The 24,184-nt window shown below is 39.6% G+C and overlaps 1 protein-coding gene across 3 annotated transcripts in view; it reads left to right on the top strand.

Annotated features, from left to right (window-relative positions):
* The window catches only part of Vps53 (vacuolar protein sorting 53), a 236,088-nt gene that overhangs the window by 157,242 nt on the left and 54,662 nt on the right, over window positions 1–24,184 (top strand). For all 3 annotated transcript variants that reach the window (XM_070083203.1, XM_070083262.1, XM_070083315.1), the window contains 2 exons: window positions 1,321–1,527; window positions 10,743–10,933. In XM_070083203.1, coding sequence (XP_069939304.1) covers window positions 1,321–1,527; window positions 10,743–10,933 — 398 coding nt within the window. The remainder of the gene's footprint in view (window positions 1–1,320; window positions 1,528–10,742; window positions 10,934–24,184) is intronic.

Here is a 24,184-nt window from a genome sequence, read left to right as displayed (position 1 = left end):
ACTTTAGCATTGAAATCCCCAACCACCATTACTCTCACACTTGATTCAAAACTCCCCACGCATTCACTCAACATTTCCCAAAATCTCTCTCTCTCCTCTACACTTCTCTCTTCTCCAGATGCATACACGCTTATTATAACCCACTTTTCACATCCAATCTTTATTTTACTCCACATAATCCTTGAATTAATACATTTATAGTCCCTCTTTTCCTGCCATAGCTTATCCTTCAACATTATTGCTACTCCTTCTTTAGCTCTAGCTCTATTTGAAACCCCTGACCTAATCCCATTTACAGTGGACCCCCGGTTAACGATATTTTTTCACTCCATAAGTATGTTCAGGTGCCAGTACTGACCGAATTTATTCCCATAAGGAATATTGTGAAGTAGATTAGTCCATTTCAGACCCCCAAACATACACATACAAACGCACTTACATAAATACACTTACATAATTGGTCGCATTCGGAGGTAATCGTTATGCGGGGGTCCACTGTATTCCTCTCCACTGAAACTCTCCCACCCCCTTCAGCTTTGTTTCACTTAAAGCCAGGACATCCAGCTTCTTCTCATTCATAACATCCACAATCATCTCTTTCTTATCATCTGCACAACATCCACGCACATTCAGACTTCCCACTTTGACAATTTTCTTCTTCTTATTCTTTTTAGTAATCTTTATAGGAAAAGGGGTTACTAGCCCATTGTTCCCGGCATTTTAGTTGACTTTTACAACACGCATGGCTTACGGAGGAAAGATTCTTATTCCACTTCCCCATGGATATAAAAGGAAAATTAATAAGACCAAGAACTATTAAGATAAAATCAAAGAAAACTCAGATGAGTGTGTATAAATAAATGTGTACATGTATGTGTAGTGTGACCTAAGTGTAAGTAGAAGTAGCAAGACATGCCTGTAATCTTGCATATTTATGAGACAGACAAAAGACATCAGCAATCCTACCATCATGTAAAACAATCACAGGCTTTCGTTTTACACTCACTTGGCAGGACGGTAGTACCTCCCTGGGTGGTTGCTGTCAACTGTATGTATATTTATATTAAATCTTCAAATTAAATATTTTTTGTTAATACTTTTGGCTGTCTGAAGTGGATTAATTGGATTTCCATTATTTCTTATGGGGAAAATTAATTTGACTAATGGCTAATTCAACTAAAGGCTAGCTCTGTGGAATGGATTAAAGCTGTTGGTTGAGGGCCTACTGTAATTATCTGCATTTTCTGTGTTAAATGCAAATGGTTCAGATCTTGACATTGTGATTTATATTCTTCATTGACTGATCTATGAGTTTCTCAGGTACAGACACTTTGGCGGGAAGGTGACAGTCCTAAATTGAGTGATGATGATATTCGACGAGTATGTTCGGTTTTGGTGTCTGCCGAATACTGTGAAGAAATGACTGGTCGATTAGAAGCAAAATTAAAAGAAAAAAGTTCACCATCACTTGTTTCTACTATCAGCCTTACTCAGGAGCAAGATCTTTTCCATGCCGTTTTAGCACAGGTTAGTAATAGAGTACAAATATTAGAAATTAGAAGACAGAGTTTGTTCATGAAAGCTATTAATCCTTTAACTGTGATCGACGTGCCATGATAAGATAAGATTTTGTTTGGATTGTTAACCCCAGAGAGTTAGCCACCCAGGATAACCCAAGAAAGGCAGTATATCATTGAGCAACTGTCTGCAGATGCTGGCACTGTGCCCAGTGTACTAGTATGCACCATTTTTTGTTCCCACAAATCTGCCACATGCCAATATTTTTTACCTCAGGGCAACTCTTTGGGTCTTCTTCCATCTATTCGTACATTTGAAAAAATCTAAGGCCAGCAGGGTTTGTACAATGTGTCACGATTAAACTACTGAAGGGGATGACTTTTCGATGTACTAGTATGTCTCACTGGCCAAAGTAAACAAAGGAACCAGGAGCTGTTGTTCCACCACCAGCTTCCCCACCAACAGACAGGGTGTGCAAGTTGCTCAAAGAAGACTTATTCAGTTCATATTTGTTACAGTTTCATGATACTAACAGTGAAATTCAGCCACAAAGCACACTAGGTATATAATCCAGGATAACCCAGTAAAGTCAAACTGAACAATTTTCATGTTTTCATGAATATTATACTCTAAAATAATTGTAATATAAGTACAGTATTTATTATGCATAACCTTAGGAGACCAAAATGTTAGAAAAAATATTATAGAATAACAATTATAAAGTATATATACCATATATATAAACCAGTAAAGTCTAATAATATAACTTATTTCTATGTTTTCAGGAGTATTACGCCCTGAAACAATTGTAATGTTATAAGTATTCCTTATACAGAGCCTTAGAAGACCAAAATAATAAAAAACAAGAGCAATAAAAACCAGTCGTACAGTATATATGCTGATTATTTCAAGTGAAGTAGTGTTTGAAGTGCTAAAATGCCTTGAAACATCTCTAATATTTTAAATATCTAGTATATATATGAGTGATGTGAAAGTGTTGAATGATGATGAAAGTATTTTCTTTTTGGGGATTTTCTTTCTTTTTGGGTCACCCTACCTTGGTGGGAGATGGCCAACTTGTTAAAAAAAAAAAAAAAAAAAATAGTACACGTATATATAGCATTAAACATTAAAATCAATTAACCCGTAAACGGTCCAAACGTATATATACGTTTTTTCAACATTTGAAAGTATGTAAAAAAAGTAGATCTTTTTGTTTTTTTACATTTGAAAATGTGTAAAAAAACTTTGATCTACTTCTTTTTTTTTTGTTATATTTGAAAATATTGGCAGTTTGGAGGGATATGTTGTGTATCTTTATACGTATATGCTTTTAAACTGTTGTATTCTGAGCACCTCTGCAAAAACAGTGATAATGTGTGAGTATGGTGAAAGTGTTGAATGATGATGGAAGTATTTTCTTTTTGGGGATTTTCTTTCTTTTTTGGGCCACCATGCCTCGGTGGGAGATGGCCAACTTGTTGAAAAAAAAAGAAAATTGAAAATATGTAAAAAAAAACGTAGATCTACTTTTGTAGCATTACACATGTGAACGTAGATCTGCTTGGACCGTTTACGGGTTAAAAAACAAAAATACTTAGTCATATTTTAGCATCAATAAATTGTAAAATGTAACATCGCTGGATCTTTAATGTCGCTGTTTCTGATTAGTGATAATTTTTTCACCAACTTCTACACACCATAAAATTGTAAGTTTTTAATCAGGTTTTGCTAATTTTGGTCTTATTTGATTCAAAAAAACAAGCTCTGTTGATCTAAGAAAAATTTTTTTTTTTTTTATTTCAGAATCTTCCCCCACACATGAGTTTTTTCTAAGGTCTCCCACATTTAAAAGGTTAATTAGAGGGTCAAAGGAGGGATTACTGAAATTGTTCAGGTATTTAGAGAGGATAGAGAAGAATATGATTAACTAGAGTGTGTATCAGTCTTAGATGGAAGAAAGGATGGATAAGAGTCATCACAGGAAAGGTTAGAGGAAGGGTGTGAAGGAGGTTTTAAGTGATAGGGGCAGTTTTAAAAATTTGACATTCTGCTGAAGTATTAGCATGGTAACTTATATGAAGGGATTCAGGGAAGCTGGTTAGCTGGACTTGAGTCCTGGAGGTGGGAAGTACAGTGCCTGAACTCTAAAGGTGGAGTGGGGATATTATACAGTGGACCCCCGGTTAACGATATTTTTTCACTCCAGAAGTATGTTCAGGTGCCAGTACTGACCGAATTTGTTCCCATAAGGAATATTGTGAAGTAGATTAGTCCATTTCAGACCCCCAAACATACACGTACAAACGCACTTACATAAATACACTTACATAATTGGTCGCATTCGGAGGTGATCGTTATGCGGGGGTCCACTGTATTTCAATGGGTAATTTAATTTGTAATGTTTCTGCATTTCTTGCAAGACAGCTAGTGAATGAGTGATGGTGAATATTTTATTTTTTTCAGTTATCCAACCTTAGTGGGAGACGGCAGATGTTGTTAAAATAAAATTGTGTTTCAAATACAGTGGAACCTCGGCTTACGAATTTAATCGGTTCTGTGGCGTTGTTCGTATTCCGATTTGTTCGTATGCTGAGTCAATTTTCCTCATTTAAATTAATTGAAATAGTATTAATCCGTTCCAGCGGAATTCCTACTCTCGGGAGGCATGACAAAATACTTCAATATGATACTAATATCAACTCTGGCTTATTTATATATCACAATTCATCTGATTTCACCATCACTCAAGGAATGCACAACAGGTGCATCATTGTCAGTGCTCAGCATTTCTTCGATGTCAGCTTCCTGTAACTCCATTACCACACAGTCAAGTAAATAGAATTGTCAACACTCATTGCTTGGGTACGTTCATTCTGTTAGTGGGTTGGATATATGAAGGACCTGCCTAGTATAGGCCAACAGACCTGCTGCAGTGTTCCTCCTTTCTTATGTTCTTATGTTGATGAGTGGAACAATATGCCTAGTATGGTTATTGAGGCTAAAACCTTGGGTAGTTTCAGATTTGTGTAGGATAAATACATGAGTGAGAGGGGTTGGATGTGAGTGGGACTCGCACATGAGTAAATAGAATTATCAAAGCTTATTTCTTGGGTAGCATTGAAAAGTGAGTTGGGCAAATATTCTGTTAGTGGGATGGATTGTGAAGGACCTTCATAGTATGGGCCAGCAGGCCTTCTGCAGTGTATTATTAATATTATTAGTACGTATGTGTAAAGAGTGTGTGTAAAGGTAGAACGTTGAAAGTGAACATAGAAAAGAGTAAGGTGATGAGGGTATCAAATGATTTAGATAAAAAAAAATGGATATCAAATTGGAGAGGAGGAGTATGGAAGAAGTGAATATTTTCAGATATTTGGGAGTTGACATGTCAGCAGATGGATGTATGAAGGATGAGTTTAACCATAGAATTGATGAAGGAAAAAAGGTGAGTGGTGCATTGAGGTAAATGTGGAGACAAAAACATTATCTAAGGAGGCAAAGAAGGAAATGTATGAAAGTACAGTGGTCCCTTGCTTTTCGTAGTTCTCGGCAATCGTAAATTTTGCCAATCATAGGGGTATTTTCGTATAAACATGGACTCGCTTTTCATAGGTTGACTCGCGAATAGTAGTTTGTCCGGGACGCATAAGCACAGTGTGAGCCGGGGAGGCTTCCCTACCCAGCCAGTCTGGCATTGTTTACCAGTGAGTGAAGGTCCCCTCAAGTGCTCCTACGAAATATTTCGTAATATTCCACTCATTTTAGTGCTTGCAAGTACTAAATAAGCTACCATGGCTCGAAAGAAAGCTCCTAGTGCCAAGCCTGTGGTAAAGAAGGTGAGAAATATGTACAGTGACAAAGTCTTGGGCCATTTTAGGGAAGTGTTCAAGAGATGCCAGAAACAGAGCTCTCTCCACAGTTATTTTGCAAGACAGGAATCCAGTGACTCTCATGGTGGTCCTAGTGGCATTAAGAAACAGAGAAGAGAAGTAACCCCAGAAAAGCAATTGGTACCTGAGGTGTTGCTGGAAGGGGATTCCCCTTCCAAACTGTAAACAATCCAATCTCTCTCCTCCTCCAGTCTCCCAAACACTAAGAAGAATCTCCAATAAAGGTAAGCGCTATGCTGTTAATGTTTCATTCATCATTTCCCATTGTATTGTTTATGTACTACATGTATATTTCATGTAAAAAAATTTTTGTTTTAATACTTCTGGGTGTCAGGAATGGATTAATTGTATTTACATTATTTCTTATGGGGAAAATTGATTCGCAAATTGTAAATTTCGTTTATAGTAGCTCCTCCAGGAACGGATTAATTACGAAAAACGAGGGACCACTGTATAGTGATACCAACACTCTTATATGGGTGTGAAGTTTGAGTTGTAAATACTGCAGTGAGGAGGCAGTTGGAGGCGGTCCTGTCTAAGGGCAATGTGTGGTGTAAATATTATGCAGAGAATTCGGAGTGTGGAAATTAGGAAAAGGTGTGGAGTTAATAAAAGTATTAGTCAGAGGGCTGAAGAGGGGTTGTTGAGGTGGTTTGGTCATTTAGAGAGAATGGATCAAAGTAGAATGACATGGAGGGCGTATAAATCTGTAGAAGGAAGGCGGGGTAGGGCTCATCCTCGAAAAGGTTGGAGGGAGGGGGTAAAGGAGGTTTTGTGGGCGAGGGGCTTGGACTTCCAGAAAGCATGCGTGAGCATGTTAGATGGGAGTGAATTGAGACGAATGGTATTTGGGACCTTATGAGCTGTTGGAGTGTGAGCAGGGTAATATTTAGTGAAGGGATTCAGGGAAATCAGTTATTTTTGTATAGCTGGACTTGCATACTGGAAATGGGAAGTACAATGCCTACACTTTAAAGGAGGGGGGATATTGGCAGTTTGGAGGGATATGTTGTGTATCTTTATACATATATGCTTCTAAACTGTTGTGTTCCGGGCACCTCTGCAAAAACAGTTATTATGTATGAGTGAGGTGAAAGTGTTGAATGATAATGAAAGTATTTTCTTTTTGGGGATTTTCTTTCTTTTTGGGTCACCCTGCCTCAGTGGGAGACGATCAACTTGTTCAAAAAAAAATAATAATAATAATAATTATTATTATTATTATTATTATTATTTTTAATCTAGGGAAGTGGAGCACAGATCCAGTTACCTTGATCAATAATAATAATTATTATAATAATAATTATTTTTATTTATTTATTTTTATTATCACACTGGCCGATTCCCACCAAGGCAGGGTGGCCCGAAAAAGAAAAACTTTCACCATCATTCACTCCATCACTGTCTTGCCAGAAGGGTGCTTTACACTACAGTTTTTAAACTGCAACATTAACACCCCTCCTTCAGATCGCAGGCACTGTACTTCCCATCTCCAGGACTCAAGTCCGGCCTGCCGGTTTCCCTGAACCCCTTCATAAATGTTACTTTGCTCACACTCCAACAGCACGTCAAGTATTAAAAAAAAACATTTGTTTCCATTCACTCCTATCAAACACGCTCACGCATGCCTGCTGGAAGTCCAAGCCCCTCGCACACAAAACCTCCTTTACCCCCTCCCTCCAACCTTTCCTAGGCCGACCCCTACCCTGCCTTCCTTCCACTACAGACTGATACACTCTTGAAGTCATTGTTTCGCTTCATTCTCTCTACATGTCCGAACCACCTCAACAACCCTTCCTCAGCCCTCTGGACAACAGTTTTGGTAATCCCGCACCTCCTCCTAACTTCCAAACTACGAATTCTCTGCATTATATTCACACCACACATTGCCCTCAGACATGACATCTCCACTGCCTCCAGCCTTCTCCTCGCTGCAACATTCATCACCCATGCTTCACACCCATATAAGAGCGTTGGTAAAACTATACTCTCATACATTCCACTCTTTGCCTCCAAGGACAAAGTTCTTTGTCTCCACAGACTCCTAAGTGCACCACTCACCCTTTTCCCCTCATCAATTCTATGATTCACCTCATCTTTCATAGACCCATCCGCTGACACGTCCACTCCCAAATATCTGAATACATTCACCTCCTCCAATCTGATATCCAATCTTTCATCACCTAATCTTTTTGTTATCCTCATAACCTTACTCTTTCCTTTATTCACTTTTAATTTTCTTTTGCACACCCTACCAAATTCATCCACCAATCTCTGCATCTTCTCTTCAGAATCTCCCAAGAGCACAGTGTCATCAGCAAAGAGCAACTGTGACAACTCCCACTTTATGTGTGATTCTTTATCTTTTAACTCCACGCCTCTTACCAAGACCCTCGCATTTACTTCTCTTACAACCCCATCTATAAATTTATTAAACAACCACGGTGACATCACACATCCTTGTCTAAGGCCTACTTTTACTGGGAAATAATCTCCCTCTTTCCTACATACTCTAACTTGAGCCTCACTATCCTCGTAAAAACTCTTCACTGCTTTCAGTAACCTACCTCCTACACCATACACCTGCAACATCTGCCACATTGCCCCCCTATCCACCCTGTCATACGCCTTTTCCAAATCCATAAATGCCACAAAGACCTCTTTAGCCTTATCTAAATACTGTTCACTTATATGTTTCACTGTAAACACCTGGTCCACACACCCCCTACCTTTCCTAAAGCCTCCTTGTTCATCTGCTATCCTATTCTCCGTCTTACTCTTAATTCTTTCAATAATAACTCTACCATACACTTTACCAGGTATACTCAACAGACTTATCCCGCTATAATTTTTGCACTCTCTTTTGTCCCCTTTGCCTTTATACAAAGGAACTATGCATGCTTTCTGCCAATCCCTAGGTACCTTACCCTCTTCCATACATTTATTAAATAATTGCACCAACCACTCCAAAACTATATCCCTACCTGCTTTTAACATTTCTATCTTTATCCCATCAATCCCAGCTGCCTTACCCCCTTTCATTTTACCTACTGCCTCACGAACTTCCCCCACACTCACAACTGGCTCTTCCTCACTCCTACAAGATGTTATTCCTCCTTGCCCTATACACGAAATCACAGCTTCCCTATCTTCATCAACATTTAACAATTCCTCAAAATATTCCCTCCATCTTCCCAATACCTCTAACTCTCCATTTAATAACTCTCCTCTCCTATTTTTAACTGACAAATCCATTTGTTCTCTAGGCTTCCTTAACTTGTTAATCTCACTCCAAAACTTTTTCTTATTTTCAACAAAATTTGTTGATAACATCTCACCCACTCTCTCATTTGCTCTCTTTTTACATTGCTTCACCACTCTCTTAGCCTCTCTCTTTTTCTCCATATACTCTTCCCTCCTTGCATCAATTCTTCTTTGTAAAAACTTCTCATATGCTGACTTTTTCTTCCTTACTACTCTCTTTACATCATCATTCCACCAATCGCTCCTCTTCCCTCCCATACCCACTTTCCTGTAACCATAAACTTCTGCTGAACACTCTAACATTACATTTTTAAACCTACCCCATACCTCTTCGACCCCATTGCCTATGCTCTCATTAGCCCATCTATCCTCCAATAGCTGTTTATATCTTACCCTAACTGCCTCCTCTTTTAGTTTATAAACCTTCACCTCTCTCTTCCCTGATGCTTCTATTCTCCTTGTATCCCATCTACCTTTTACTCTCAGTGTAGCTACTACTAGAAAGTGATCTGATATATCTGTGGCCCCTCTATAAACATGTATATCCTGAAGTCTACTCAACAGTCTTTTATCTACCAATACATAATCCAACAAACTACTGTCATTTCACCCTACATCATATCTTGTATACTTATTTATCCTCTTTTTCTTAAAATATGTATTACCTATAACTAAACCCCTTTCTATACAAAGTTCAATCAAAGGGCTCCCATTATCATTTACACCTGGCACCCCAAACTTACCTACCACACCCTCTCTAAAAGTTTTTCCTACTTTAGCATTCAGGTTCCCTACCACAATTACTCTCTCACTTGGTTCAAAGGCTCCTATACATTCACTTAACATCTCCCAAAATCTCTCTCTCTCCTCTGCATTCCTCTCTTCTCCAGGTGCATACACGCTTATTATGACCCACTTCTCGCATCCAACCTTTACTTTAATCCACATAATTCTTGAATTTACACATAATAATTATTATTATTATTATTATTATTATTATTTTTAATTTAGGAAAGTGGAGGACAGATCCAGTTACCTTGATCAAAAGCCTCTCACCAAGGAATCTTCCTTGATGGGGAAGTTCACATCCTGAAATTTCATTCGTATCCAGAAGCAAAAAATCGATCGAGTGACTGTTTGTATCCTGAAAAATTCGCATGGTGGGGCATTCGTAAGCCGAGATTCCACTGTATTGCAGTTTTATTATCATTCCTTTGTGTGTTGTAGGCATATTAAATTTGATTTATTGTATTGATGTGGGATATACAATATTGGATAAAAGGAAAAACTAAATAATTTAATAAGTCAGACTTGCAAGTGATGATTTTAGAAATGTAAGTGCTAATAAAGCACTACCATGGGGAAGTAAATGTAAGTGCTAATAAAAAGAACTGCCATGGAAATGTAATTTAATTTTTTTAGCATGCCGGCCGTCTCCCACCGAGGCAGGGTGACCCAAAAAAGAAACAAAAAAATTTTCACCATCATTCACACTATCACTATCTTACCAGAGGTGCACAGATATGACTGTTTAGATGTTGCTCTAAACAGGAAATATCCCAAACTACTACTACTCACCTCCAGGACTCAAGTCTGGCTAACCAGTAAATTAAGTAAAGGGTTTGAACTGAAGATGTAGTGAATATCAGTGAGCAATACCACAGTCTAGCTATTACTGTGTTCTTCACAATTTTTTTTTCTTTTTAGTAAGGGGATTCCCTGGACCTCAGTGATGAGAGTTACACCTCTCACCACTTAACTATGGCAATTTTTTTTTTTTTTTTTTTTTTTGCTCCGGAGATTTGATCCCTGGACTGTAGTAATGAGAGGTGTTCCTTTCCATTGGGCAATGGCTGTTGGTATTTTCCTTTTAAATAAAAGAAACCAAAGTAAGCCAACAGCTGGAGTTGAACCAAAGTCTGGGGCATGAGGCATCACTGTTGACTGCTGCACCACAGAGCTGTATAAATGTAAATATAAATACTAATAAAAACACTATGGAAATGCATATAAGTGTTAATAATAAGTTGTAGTATATATAATATATTGGTTATGTAAATTTTTCAGTGCATTGCTCTTCTTGTGACTCATGTGGAGAGCCTGTGTGACCCAGCACTTGCCTCCATGACCAAAGTGAACTGGATGGTAGAACAGACTGGTGACCAAAGCCCATATGTGACAGCTATATCTCAACATATTGCTGCCTCTGTACCTCTAGTCAGGCACAATCTTCACACTTCTCGCAAATATTTCACCAGGTTTGTTGTGATGCCATTTCTTTATTAGTTTAATTAATTTAAATAAAAAAGTTTTGATGAATCACAGTAAAAATTGCAATTTTAAAAATAAAATAAAATTAAAAAGTAAAAATTTAAATTATTTCTATTTTCTTAAATATACAGGAAGGCCCCGCTTTACGGGGATTTACTAATATGGACATTTCAGTTTTTTTTTTATTAACACATTGGCCGTTTCCCACCAAGGTAGGGTGGCCCCAAAAAAGAAAATCTTTCATCATTTACTCCATCACTGTTTTGCCAGAGGCACGCTCACACTGCAGTTATAAAACTGCAACATTAACACCCTTTCTTCAGAGTACAGGCACAGTACTTCCCACCTCCAGGACTCCAGTCCAGGCTGCTGGTTTCCCTGAATCCCTTCATAAATGTTAGCTTGCTCACACTCCAACAGCACGTCAAGTCCTAAAAACCATTTGTCTCCATTTGCTCCTATTAACACACTCATGCTTACTTGCTGGAAGTCCAAGCCCCTCGCACACAAAACCTCCTTATCCCCCTCCCTCCAATCTAAAAATTTGTTTATATGGCTCCTGATTTGCTATTACGGCATCTGCACACCACCTGTCCCCTTCAGTTTGCTTACATCCTCTGTGAGCTGATTATGTCTGAAAACTTTCCAAAGTTTTAAGTGTTTTAAAGTTATTGCATATTTTATATACAGTAGGGACTTGCTTTACAGTGTTTTGCTTAAGGGTGTTTCACTAATACTGACATTTCAGATTATGACCAAGCTTTACAGTGTTTTGCTTAAGGGTGTTTCACTAATACTGACATTTCAAATTATGACCAAAACTCGTTATATGGCTCCCCCCCCCCAACTGACTCGCTTGTTTATTTACATCCATAGTAGTCTCCCTTGGTCCCTATCTAAGTTTGGGGGATGGTATATCACACCTAAAATCAGTTTTTCATGCTCCTCTGAAAATTCTATCCAAACAGACTCTGTATGTGTTACTTGAGACTCAATACCCATTTTTGTGCGACAGTTCAAGCGATCTCGGACATACAGTGCCACCCCACCCCCCTTCCCGATACTTCTATCTACTTGGAACAATTTAAAACCCGGAATGTGACATTCTGCAGGCATGTCTTGACTTTTTGAATTAAACCACGTCTCAGTTATGGAAAAATACATCAATGTTACCTGCACTAGCAACTAATCTCAACTTGTCCATCTTATTCTTAGCACTACGGGAATTAACATAATGTATATTTAAAGACCCTCCTTTTTCTTTACCCTTCCTGCTCATTTCTGTTTTTCCACTAAACCTATTACTGTCCTTGTCACCTAGTGCCACTGGCTTTCCAATATCCACCTCTTTTGCCTATTACTAGCTCTCCTAGTACTCATATTACTACACTGGGACTTCACTGTTTTCCCACCAAAACCCATACCACTAACTATTCCTAGTTTAAAGTCCTAACAGCTCCCTCCACTGCAGTTGCCAGTGCCCCCACCCCAGACCTAGATAAGTAAACCCCATCCCTGGCATACATGTCATTTCTGCCATAGAAGAGGTCCCAGTTGTCAATGAATGTTACTGCATTTTCCTTACAGTATTTGTCCAGCCAGCAATTGACACCAATTGCCCTGGACAACCATTTGTTTCCAACTCCTCTCCTTGGCAAAATACTACATATGACAGGGTTCCCACCCTTCCTCCTAATTATCTCTATTGCTGACCTATACCTGCTAATCAGGTCCTCACTCCTATGTCTGCCAACATCATTGCCTCCAGCACTGAGACAGATAATAGGATTGCTCCCATTACCTCTCATGATGTCATCCAGACGGCTAACAATATCCTCCATCCCAGCCCCAGGAAAGCAAACCCTTTGTCTCCTACTCCTGTCCTTCAAGCAGAATGCCCTATCCATGTACCTAACCTGGCTATCACCAACAACAACAATATTCTTACTTTCCTTGGTGTCGTTCGTCGTGACGTTCCCAGTAGTTGACTCACATTCGTTGGGTAGCACGGAGAATGCATTAGAGGTTTCCACAACAGTTTCCACAGCAGTCTCTTTCTTCTTCATCGTTTCTGCCTTTCCATTCGTCTTCTTCATCGTCAACTTCGTTCCATGCTGTCCAGCCACTGTCCAGGTCCCCTTCTTGACCTGAGGACTCAAAACAGGAGGGACTACTACGAATCCTCGTTTTCCTCAGTCAATCGCCGTGTCTCCATCTTCACTATCCTCAATTCTTCCTTAAACTGCTAGTAAAGTTGCTCGATGGAGGGCATCTTGGTTCAGTCCAAGGAGAGTACAATAACGTCCTCACTGAGCTAAGTGCATGTCACCACTGAACTAAGTACACGTCACCACTGACTAAGTACACGTCACCACTGACTAAGTACACGTCACCACTGACTAAGTACACGTCACCACTGACTAAGTACACGTCACCACTGACTAAGTACACGTCACCACTAAATTTGAAATTTGAAATTACCCAAGATTTTAGATTAGATTGGACCTTGGATAGCTTTAAAAAGAGATTGGACAAATATATTGGTGGGAGGAGCATGTATGTATTTTTATTTTATTTTATTATCACACTGGCCGATTCCCACCAAGGCAGGGTGGCCCGAAAAAGAAAAACTTTCACCATCATTCACTCCATCACTGTCTTGCCAGAAGGGTGCTTTACACTACAGTTTTTAAACTGCAACATTAACACCCCTCCTTCAGAGTGCAGGCACTGTACTTCCCATCTCCAGGACTCAAGTCCGGCCTGCCGGTTTCCCTGAACCCCTTCATAAATGTTACTTTGCTCACACTCCAACAGCACGTCAAGTATTAAAAACCATTTGTCTCCATTCACTCCTATCAAACACGCTCATGCATACCTGCTGGAAGTCCAAGCCCCTCGCACACAAAACCTCCTTTACCCCCTCTCTCCAACCTTTCCTAGGCCGACCCCTACCCCGCCTTCCTTCCACTACAGACTGATACACTCTTGAAGTCATTCTGTTTCGCTCCATTCTCTCTACATGTCCGAACCACCTCAACAACCCTTCCTCAGCCCTCTGGACAACAGTTTTGGTAATCCCGCACCTCCTCCTAACTTCCAAACTACGAATTCTCTGCATTATATTCACACCACACATTGCCCTCAGACATGACATCTCCACTGCCTCCAGCCTTCTCCTCGCTGCAACATTCATCACCCATGCTTCACACCCATATAAGAGCGTTGGTAAAACTATACTCTCATACATTCCCCTCTTTGCCTCCAAGGACAAAGTTCTTTGTCTCCACAGACTCCTAAGTGCACCACTCACTCTTTTTCCCTCATCAATTCTATGATTCACCTCATCTTTCATAGACCCATCCGCTGACACGTCCACTCCCAAATATCTGAATACATTCACCTCCTCCATACTCTCTCCCTCCAATCTGATATTCAATCTTTCATCACCTAATCTTTTTGTTATCCTCATAACCTTACTCTTTCCTGTATTCACCTTTAATTTTCTTCTTTTGCACACCCTACCAAATTCATCCACCAATCTCTGCAACTTCTCTTCAGAATCTCCCAAGAGCACAGTGTCATCAGCAAAGAGCAGCTGTGACAACTCCCACTTTGTGTGTGATTCTTTATCTTTTAACTCCACGCCTCTTGTCAAGACCCTCGCATTTACTTCTCTTACAACCCCATCTATAAATATATTAAACAACCACGGTGACATCACACATCCTTGTCTAAGGCCTACTTTTACTGGGAAATAATTTCCCTCTTTCCTACATACTCTAACTTGAGCCTCACTATCCTCGTAAAAACTCTTCACTGCTTTCAGTAACCTCCCTCCTACACCATACACTTGCAACATCTGCCACATTGGCCCCCTATCCACCCTGTCATACGCCTTTTCCAAATCCATAAATGCCACAAAGACCTCTTTAGCCTTATCTAAATACTGTTCACTTATATGTTTCACTGTAAACACCTGGTCCACACACCCCCTACCTTTCCTAAAGCCTCCTTGTTCATCTGCTATCCTATTCTCCGTCTTACTCTTAATTCTTTCAATAATAACTCTACCATACACTTTACCAGGTATACTCAGCAGACTTATACCCCTATAATTTTTGCACTCACTTTTATCCCCTTTGCCTTTATACAAAGGAACTATGCATGCTCTCTGCCAATCCCTAGGTACCTTACCCTCTTCCATACATTTATTAAATAATTGCACCAACCACTCCAAAACTAGATCCCCACCTGCTTTTAACATTTCTATCTTTATCCCATCAATCCCGGCTGCCTTACCCCCTTTCATTTTACCTACTGCCTCACGAACTTCCCCCACACTCACAACTGGCTCTTCCTCACTCCTACAAGATGTTATTCCTCCTTGCCCTATACACGAAATCACAGCTTCCCTATCTTCATCAACATTTAACAATTCCTCAAAATATTCCCTCCATCTTCCCAATACCTCTAACTCTCCATTTAATAACTCTCCTCTCCTATTTTTAACTGACAAATCCATTTGTTCTCTAGGCTTTCTTAACTTGTTAATCTCACTCCAAAACTTTTTCTTATTTTCAACAAAATTTGTTGATAACATCTCACCCACTCTCTCATTTGCTCTCTTTTTACATTGCTTCACCACTCTCTTAACCTCTATCTTTTTCTCCATATACTCTTCCCTCCTTGCATCACTTCTACTTTGTAAAAACTTCTCATATGCTAACTTTTTCTCCCTTACTACTCTCTTTACATCATCATTCCACCAATCGCTCCTCTTCCCTCCCGCACCCACTTTCCTGTAACCACAAACTTCTGCTGAACACTCTAACACTACATTTTTAAACCTACCCCATACCTCTTCGACCCCATTGCCTATGCTCTCATTAGCCCATCTATCCTCCAATAGCTGTTTATATCTTACCCTAACTGCCTCCTCTTTTAGTTTATAAACCTTCACCTCTCTCTTCCCTGATGCTTCTATTCTCCTTGTATCCCATCTACATTTTACTCTCAGTGTAGCTACAACTAGAAAGTGATCTGATATATCTGTGGCCCCTCTATAAACATGTACATCCTGAAGTCTACTCAACAGTCTTTTATCTACCAATACATAATCCAACAAACTACTGTCGTTTCGCCCTACATCATATCTTGTATACTTATTTATCGTCTTTTTCTTAAAATATGTATTACCTATAACTAAACCCCTTTCTATACAAAGTTCAATCAAAGGGCTCCCATTATCATTTATACCTGGCACCCCAAACTTACCTACCACACCCTTTCTAAAAGTTTCTCCTACTTTAGCATTCAGGTTCCCTACCACAATTACTCTCTCACTTGGTTCAGAGGCTCCTATACATTCACTTAACATCTCCCAAAATCTCTCTCTCTCCTCTGCATTCCTCTCTTCTCCAGGTGCATACACGCTTATTATGACCCACTTCTCGCATCCAACCTTTACTTTAATCCACATAATTCTTGAATTTACACATTCATATTCTCTTTTCTCCTTCCATAACTGATCATTTAACATTACTGCTACCCCTTCCTTTGCTCTAACTCTCTCAGATACTCCAGATTTAATCCCATTTATTTTCCCCCACTGAAACTCTCCTACCCCCTTCAGCTTTGTTTCACTTAGGGGCCAGGACATCCAACTTCTTTTCATTCATAACATCAGCAATCATCTGTTTCTTGTCATCCGCACTACATCCACGCACATTTAAGCATCCCAGTTTTATGTATGTATATACAATACATATTTTACAATGTTTTCATGTCATTTATGATTGTTCATGGTTCAATAGGTTAAGGAAGCAGTATTGCATTAGATTTCCCTACAATATATTGGGGCACCAAACATAAGCAATTTTTCAACATTCGCAAGGCTCTTGATCCCCTAACCCTCGCGAATGTTGAGGGAGACCTGTATTTTACTTTTTATTTTTTTTTGTACCTTAGTTTTACTGTTAACTTCTTATATGTTAGCGTAACCTTATTATCTGGAATTTACATGCATTTATAAGTGGTTTGGTCATTTAGAGAGAATGGAACAAAATAGAATGACTTGGAGAGCATGTAAATCTGTAGGGGAAGGAAGGTGGGGTAGGGGTCGTTCTCAAAAAGGTTGGAGAGAGGGGGTAAAGGAGGTTTTGTGGGCGAGGGGCTTGGACTTCCAGCAAGCATGCGTGAGTGTGTTAGATTGGAGTGAATGGAAACAAATGGTTTTTGGGACCTGATAAGCTGTTGGAGTGTGAGCAGGGTAATATTTTGTGAAGGGATTCAGAGAAACCGGTTAGCCAGACTTGAATCCTGAAAATGGGAACTACAGTGCCTGCGCTTTAAAGGATGGGTTTGAGATATCTGACATAGACAAGGATGTCAGCCACAGCACCGTGTCTTCCTTTGCAGATGACACCCGAATCTGCATGACAGTGTCTTCCATTGCAGACACTGCAAAGCTCCAGGCGGACATCAACCAAATCTTTCAGTGGGCTGCAGAAAACAATATGAAGTTCAACGATGAGAAATTTCAATTACTCAGATATGGTAAACACGAGGAAATTAAATCTTCATCAGAGTACAAAACAAATTCTGGCCACAAAATAGAGCGAAACACCAACGTCAAAGACCTGGGAGTGATCATGTCGGAGGATCTCACCTTCAAGGACCATAAATTGTATCGATCGCATCTGCTAGAAAAATGACAGGATGGATAATGAGAACCTTCAAAATGAGGGATGCCAAGCCCATGATGACACTCTTCAGGTCACTTGTTCTATCTAGGCTGGAATATTGCTGCACACTAACAGCACCTTTCAAGGCAGGTGAAATTGCTGACCTAGAAAATGTACAGAGAACCTTCACGGCGCGCATAACGGAGATAAAACACCTCAATTACTGGGAGCGCTTGAGGTTCCTGAACCTGTATTCCCTGGAACGCAGGCGGGAGAGATACATGATTATATACACCTGGAAAATCCTAGAGGGACTAGTACCAAACTTGCACACGAAAATCACTCACTACGAAAGCAAAAGACTTTGCAGACGATGCAACATCCCCCCAATGAAAAGCAGGGGTGTCACTAGCACATTAAGAGACCATACAATAAGTGTCAGGGGCCCGAGACTGTTCAACTGCCTCCCAGCACACATAAGGGGGATTACCAACAGACCCCTGGCAGTCTTCAAGCTGGCACTGGACAAGCACCTAAAGTCAGTTCCGGATCAGCCGGGCTGTGGCTCGTACGTTGGTTTGCGTGCAGCCAGCAGCAACAGCCTGGTTGATCAGGCGCTGATCCACCAGGAGGCCTGGTCACAGACCGGGCCGCGGGGGCGTTGACCCCCGGAACTCTCTCCAGGTAAACTCCAGGTAAGTATGGATGGACATCTAAACTGTCGTATCTGAGCGCCTGTGCAAAGACAGTGATTATGTATGAGTGATGGTGAAAGTGTTGAATGATAAGAACATAAGAAAGGAGGAACACTGCAGCAGGCCTGTTGGCCCATACCAGGCAGTTCCTTTACAATACATACTTCCCACTAACAAAATATTTGCCCAACCCAATTTTCAATGCTACCCAAGAAATATGCAAGTCTCACTCATGTATTTATCCAACCCCTCTCACTCATGTATTTATCTAACCTAAATTTGAAACTACCCAACGTTTTAGCTTCAATAACCCTACAAGGCAGACTGTTCCACTCATCAATTACCCTATTTCCAAACCAATACTTTCCTATATCCTTTCGAAATCTAAACTTGCCTAATTTGAATCCATTATTGCGGGTTCTTTCTTGAAGTGATATCCTCAAAACCTTATTTATATCCCCTTTGTTAATACCCATCTTCCACTTATACACTTCGATCATGTCTCCCCTCATTCTTCGTCTTACAAGTGAATGTAGTTTAAGAGTCTTCAATCGTTCTTCTTACGGAAGATTTCTAATGCTGTGTATTAATTTGGTCATTCTACACTGGATATTTTCTAGCGAATTTATATCCATTCTGTAATATGGAGACCAGAACTGAGCTGCGTAATCTAGGTGAGGCCTTACTAATGGTGTATAAAGCTGTAAAATAACTGCTAGACTTCCTCCTGCTTACACTTCTAGATATAAATCCCAGTAATTTGTTTGCTTTGTTACGTACGCTTAGGCACTGCTGTCTTGGTTTAAGGTTCATGCTTACCATAACCCCCAAATCCTTTTCGCAATCTGTATGGTTAAATTCTACGTTATTTAACTGATAAGAACTAGGGTTATGGACACTCCCAAGCTTCAGAACCTTGCATTTATCTACATTGAACTGCATCTGCCACTTTTCTGACCAGGAATTGAGTTTGTCTAAATCCTCCTGAAGTTCCGTGACATCTAAGTTTGAATCAATTATCCTACCTATCTTTGTGTCATCGGCGAATTTGCTCATATCACTAGTAATTCCCTCATCAAGGTCATTGATATAGTATATTATAAACAACAATGGGCCCAAGACTGATCCCTGTGGAACGCCACTTGTTATGGATCTCCATTCGGATTTAACCCCATTTAACCCCTTCTGGGTCGAAGGCCAAAATCTGAAGTGGTGCTCCAGTGTCCAAGAAATTTTGAAAAAAAAAAAAAATTTCTTACAGAATTAAAGAGTATATTTTTGTGAAGGTAATAAGACAAAAAAAAAATTTCTGATCAGTACTTACCAAGATACAGCGGCGGGAAGTTGACCCAAAATGACAGGGTGGCGGCAACATAAGTGACTTCCGCAAAATCCCATTTTTTTATTTTACGTTTTTTATACTTTTTTCTTTTCTTTTCTAATTTTTTTCTTTTTCTAATAACATTTATGGCCTGTGAGACCAGTATAATGTATATTGTATAAGTGTACACTCATTGTATTCCATGCAATAACTGCACTAATTTGTTTATCATTATATTGCTTACAAAACTTGTTTACAAGTTTATTGTAAACAAAACGATGAAAATATTAGTGCGGTTATTGTGTTGTGTACAACGATACCATATAGTACCATATGGTACAATGGTGCCATAGGGTGCAATTGTACCATATGGTACACTGACACCATATGATACAATGGTACCATATGGTACAATGGCACATGATACAATGGTACCTTATGGTACAGTGGCACCTTTGAACACTTACCTGGCAAGTCAAATGTAGTCGCAGATGCCTTATCGCGACATGTTAGTATAGTAACTGCAGACCCTCCATTTACTGCCGAGGATGTAAAGAATGCTCAACGAGCAGATCCCATGTGGTCTGGTGTGATTCGATTCCTGCTCCAGGAAGATCTTATTCTGACTGTGAAGCCACCAGCACCCATCAGTGACTTTGTCATGAACCAAGAATTACTGTATCGAACATCCGAGTTGGGTACTCCTAGCAGAAGAGTATACCAGTTAGTAATTCCACAGTCACTAGTGAATGTAGCCTTACAACTAGTTCACGATGTACCAGGTGTTGCGCACCCTGGTATGGATCGTTCAGTAAAACAAGCCAGATTAAAATATTTTTGGCCTCGTATGGCAACTGATATTTCTGAGTATGTTAAGAAATGTAGTGTCTGCATGCAACATAAAGGTAATACTATTGGTCCTAATCCAATCCAAGTGTATCCAACTACTAGCAAACCGTGGGAAAGAGTTGCGCTATATTTGTTAACTAATTTCCAATGTTCCCTCCAGGGCAACAAACATCTGTGTGTTATGGTAGACCATTTCACCAGATAGTGTGAGTTAGTTCCTATTGCAGATAAGACTGCAGAGACAGTAGCTAAAGTGTTTAAAGAATGCATTATCTGCAGGCATACCACCCCTAAGTCCCTAGTAACAGATAATGGTGGCGAATTCTGTAATGAGATTCTTGAAAATTTGTGTACCTTGTACAATATCTCTAAATCCACCATTGTTCCTCATCATCCTGCCAGCAATGGGTTAGCGGAATGAACCAATAAGAAAGTACTTGATGTCTTGAGAGCCACTATCAATCCCAACAGTGAAACTTGGGATGAAGTTATACCTGATGTGCAGTGTGCTATAAATTCTGCTTACAATGTTTCTATAGGTGACACTCCACATTATGCATTGTACGGTGTAGATAAACGCTTGCCTTATGAGTTGTTATATTCTAACCCGAAACCAAATTACAACCCTGATGATTTCATAGCAACTCGTACCAGCTTAGCTCAAAGTGTTTTTAGAAGAATCCGTGAAACCTTCATAAATCAACAGCAGAATTTACAAGAGTCGCTAACACTCGAGCAAAGCCATCCAAAATCAAAGTAGGTTCGAGAGTTATGCTGACTAGCTTTAATAAAACGTCTGCAATGCCAAAGCTTGATCAAAAGTTTGTTGGTCCTTATCGAGTAGTTGAACATATCACTGATAATAAGTATAAGGTTAGAGAAATTAGTACTGGTCAGTATAAAGAATCGCATTTAGATCATATGAAGTTAGTATGTGATGATAATGATGTTCCAACCCAGACTAATGTGACAGACTCTGACAATCCTCCTGATCCTGTACTCTCTACCTCTGATACTCAGTCAGACGATCAACCTGAATGTCGTTATTCCCTACGTACACGACAGGTATTGAGAAACCCTCAAGTATCATTTGTAACTACCAATTCAGATTTGCCTCAAATACGGCATGAGTTAGCCAGTGCAACAGAGTTTGATCCTCCCAGAGATGACACCCATTCTGCATATGTCAATCTCACCCTAGCAGAGTTGGGGTTAAATGTAAATAACCTGTTTAGATGAATATAATATTACAGTATCAACTTATCAGTATTCAAGAATTTTTTTTTTTTGTGTTCACGTTCTCTCCGAATTCTGAGATTTAACAGTCTAGATTTGAGTGCACCGAATCTGCCTTTCTGTTAAACACTTCTTTCTTTGTATATATTCCTTCCTCAGAATCCGTAGATCACATGAATACAGATCGATCGATAAAAATTTTTTTTTATCACTTCTATTGTATAATTCCAATGTTGTCTCATTCGATGAGTTGTGCTATATCATACCTTGTAATGCATTACAGTTTCATCACAGTAAGTTTCATTATAGTCAATTACATAAGCTTCCATTCCAATATTCTCCTTATGTTATAATGTTCAATTGTTGTGTACTTTAACATTGCATAGAATCAACCCAAGCCGTACATCTGCCGTCTCTAGTTTGTATTAGCTGTATGTCGGGACGACATACGTGAGCGTCGCCGAGCTCTCAGTAGTAGTACCAGTTCCTAGTAACCAGTTACCAGTAACCAGTGTACCAGTAGATGACTCACTACCAACTGTCTGTGTGAATCACTGACTGTTATTCATGTTGCTGCTGACCATAGCATGATTTCAAACACCGCTCACCCTGTAGGCACTGGTGGGTCAGTCTAAGATAAGGAGCAGAGAGAGGCAGGTCGGCCGATGGTGCTTCCCATACTTCCCGTTATATATTATATGTACTACCAGCCTACGTGAGTATTTTTACCCCATCCATGTTATCGAACCCACATGACACAATGGTACCATATGATACAATGGTACCATATGGTGCAATGGTACCTTATGGTACCATATGGTGTAATGGTACCATATGGTACCATATGATGCAATGGTACCATATGGTACATTGTACCATACAGTACAATAATACCATATTGCAATTGTACCATATGGTACAATGCAATATGATGTAATGGTACCATATGGTACATTGTACCATACAGTACAATACCATATTGCAATTGTACCATATGGTACAATGGCACCATATGATACAATGGTACCATATGGTATAATATGGTACAATGGCACATGATATAATGGTACCATATGATACAATGGTACCATATGATACAATGGTACCATATGATACAATGGTACCATATGGTACAATGGCACCATTTGGTACAATGGTACCATATGATACAATGGTACTATATGGTGCAATGGTACCTTATGGTACCATATGGTGTAATGATACCATATGATGCAATTGTAACATATGGTACATTGTACCATACAGTACAATGATACCATATGGTTCATTGTACCATATGGTACTGTTGTATTCAACACAATAAACACTAATATTTTCATTATTTTCTTTACAATAGTTGTTTACAACAAAAATATGCAAAAATGTTATATGTTAGTAATGTTCTATTATACATTTACAAGTGTACAGGAACTTGAGGCGTTCCTTGAGGTGGATGACAAAGCACTTTGTCTCGGAAACTGGAGAGTCAGTAGCTAGCTTGCCTCACCACTCACTCAGTCTTGGCTGGTGTCTGGTGCCACCAACACCTATTGACCATATGGTACACGATATCATATGTTACAGGGTACCATATGGTACATTGTACTATATGGTATAGGGTACCATGCAGTGCAGGATAACATATGATGCAGGGTACCATATGGTGCAGGGTACCATATGGTACAGGGTGCCATATGGCACAGGGTACCATATGGCACAGGGTACCATATGGTACAGAGTACCATACAGTACAGGACACCATATGGTACAGATACAGGGATAACTACGGAAATAAGTCACCCTGACTTTTTTGGGTTATCCTAGGATTTTATAGGTATGCTGCTATGTATGATAATCTATGTAATTGTATTTCTGTACACCTGAATAAACTTACTCAAGTGCATGTGGCATCGTAAGTAAGTTTATTTAGTTATACACAAATAAAGTTACATAGAATATCATACTTAGCAGCATATGTTTGGAGAACCTAGGATAACCCAGAAAAGTCAGACTTATTTCCATTAGGGTCCCTGTACCATATGGTATAATGTACCATATGGTACAATGTACTATATGGTACAATGTACTATATGGTACAATGTACTATATGGTACATTGTACCATATGGTACATTGTACCATATGGTACATTGTACCATATGGTACCACTCTACCATACGATACCATTGTACCATATGATACCATTGTATGACATGGCACCATTGTACCATATGGTACCATTGTACCATATGGCACAATGGTACCATATGGTTAAAAACCATAGAATTCGTCTTCATCTCCACTTCCATCAGTCTTAGAACTGTAAGTTGTGAAGAGGAGAGTCAGAATTCGCCCAGAGAGTGAGTGGGGAGTGAGAGCTTCCTTGCCCCCAGGCACTATGAACAAAGCTACTTTGCCGGCGTTCCCACAATGCCATGCGGGCGTATAGATT

Source organism: Cherax quadricarinatus, chromosome 1 (genome assembly GCF_038502225.1).
Source record: "Cherax quadricarinatus isolate ZL_2023a chromosome 1, ASM3850222v1, whole genome shotgun sequence".
Classification (NCBI taxonomy): domain Eukaryota; kingdom Metazoa; phylum Arthropoda; class Malacostraca; order Decapoda; family Parastacidae; genus Cherax; species Cherax quadricarinatus.
This window is presented reverse-complemented; position numbering and strand designations above follow the sequence as displayed.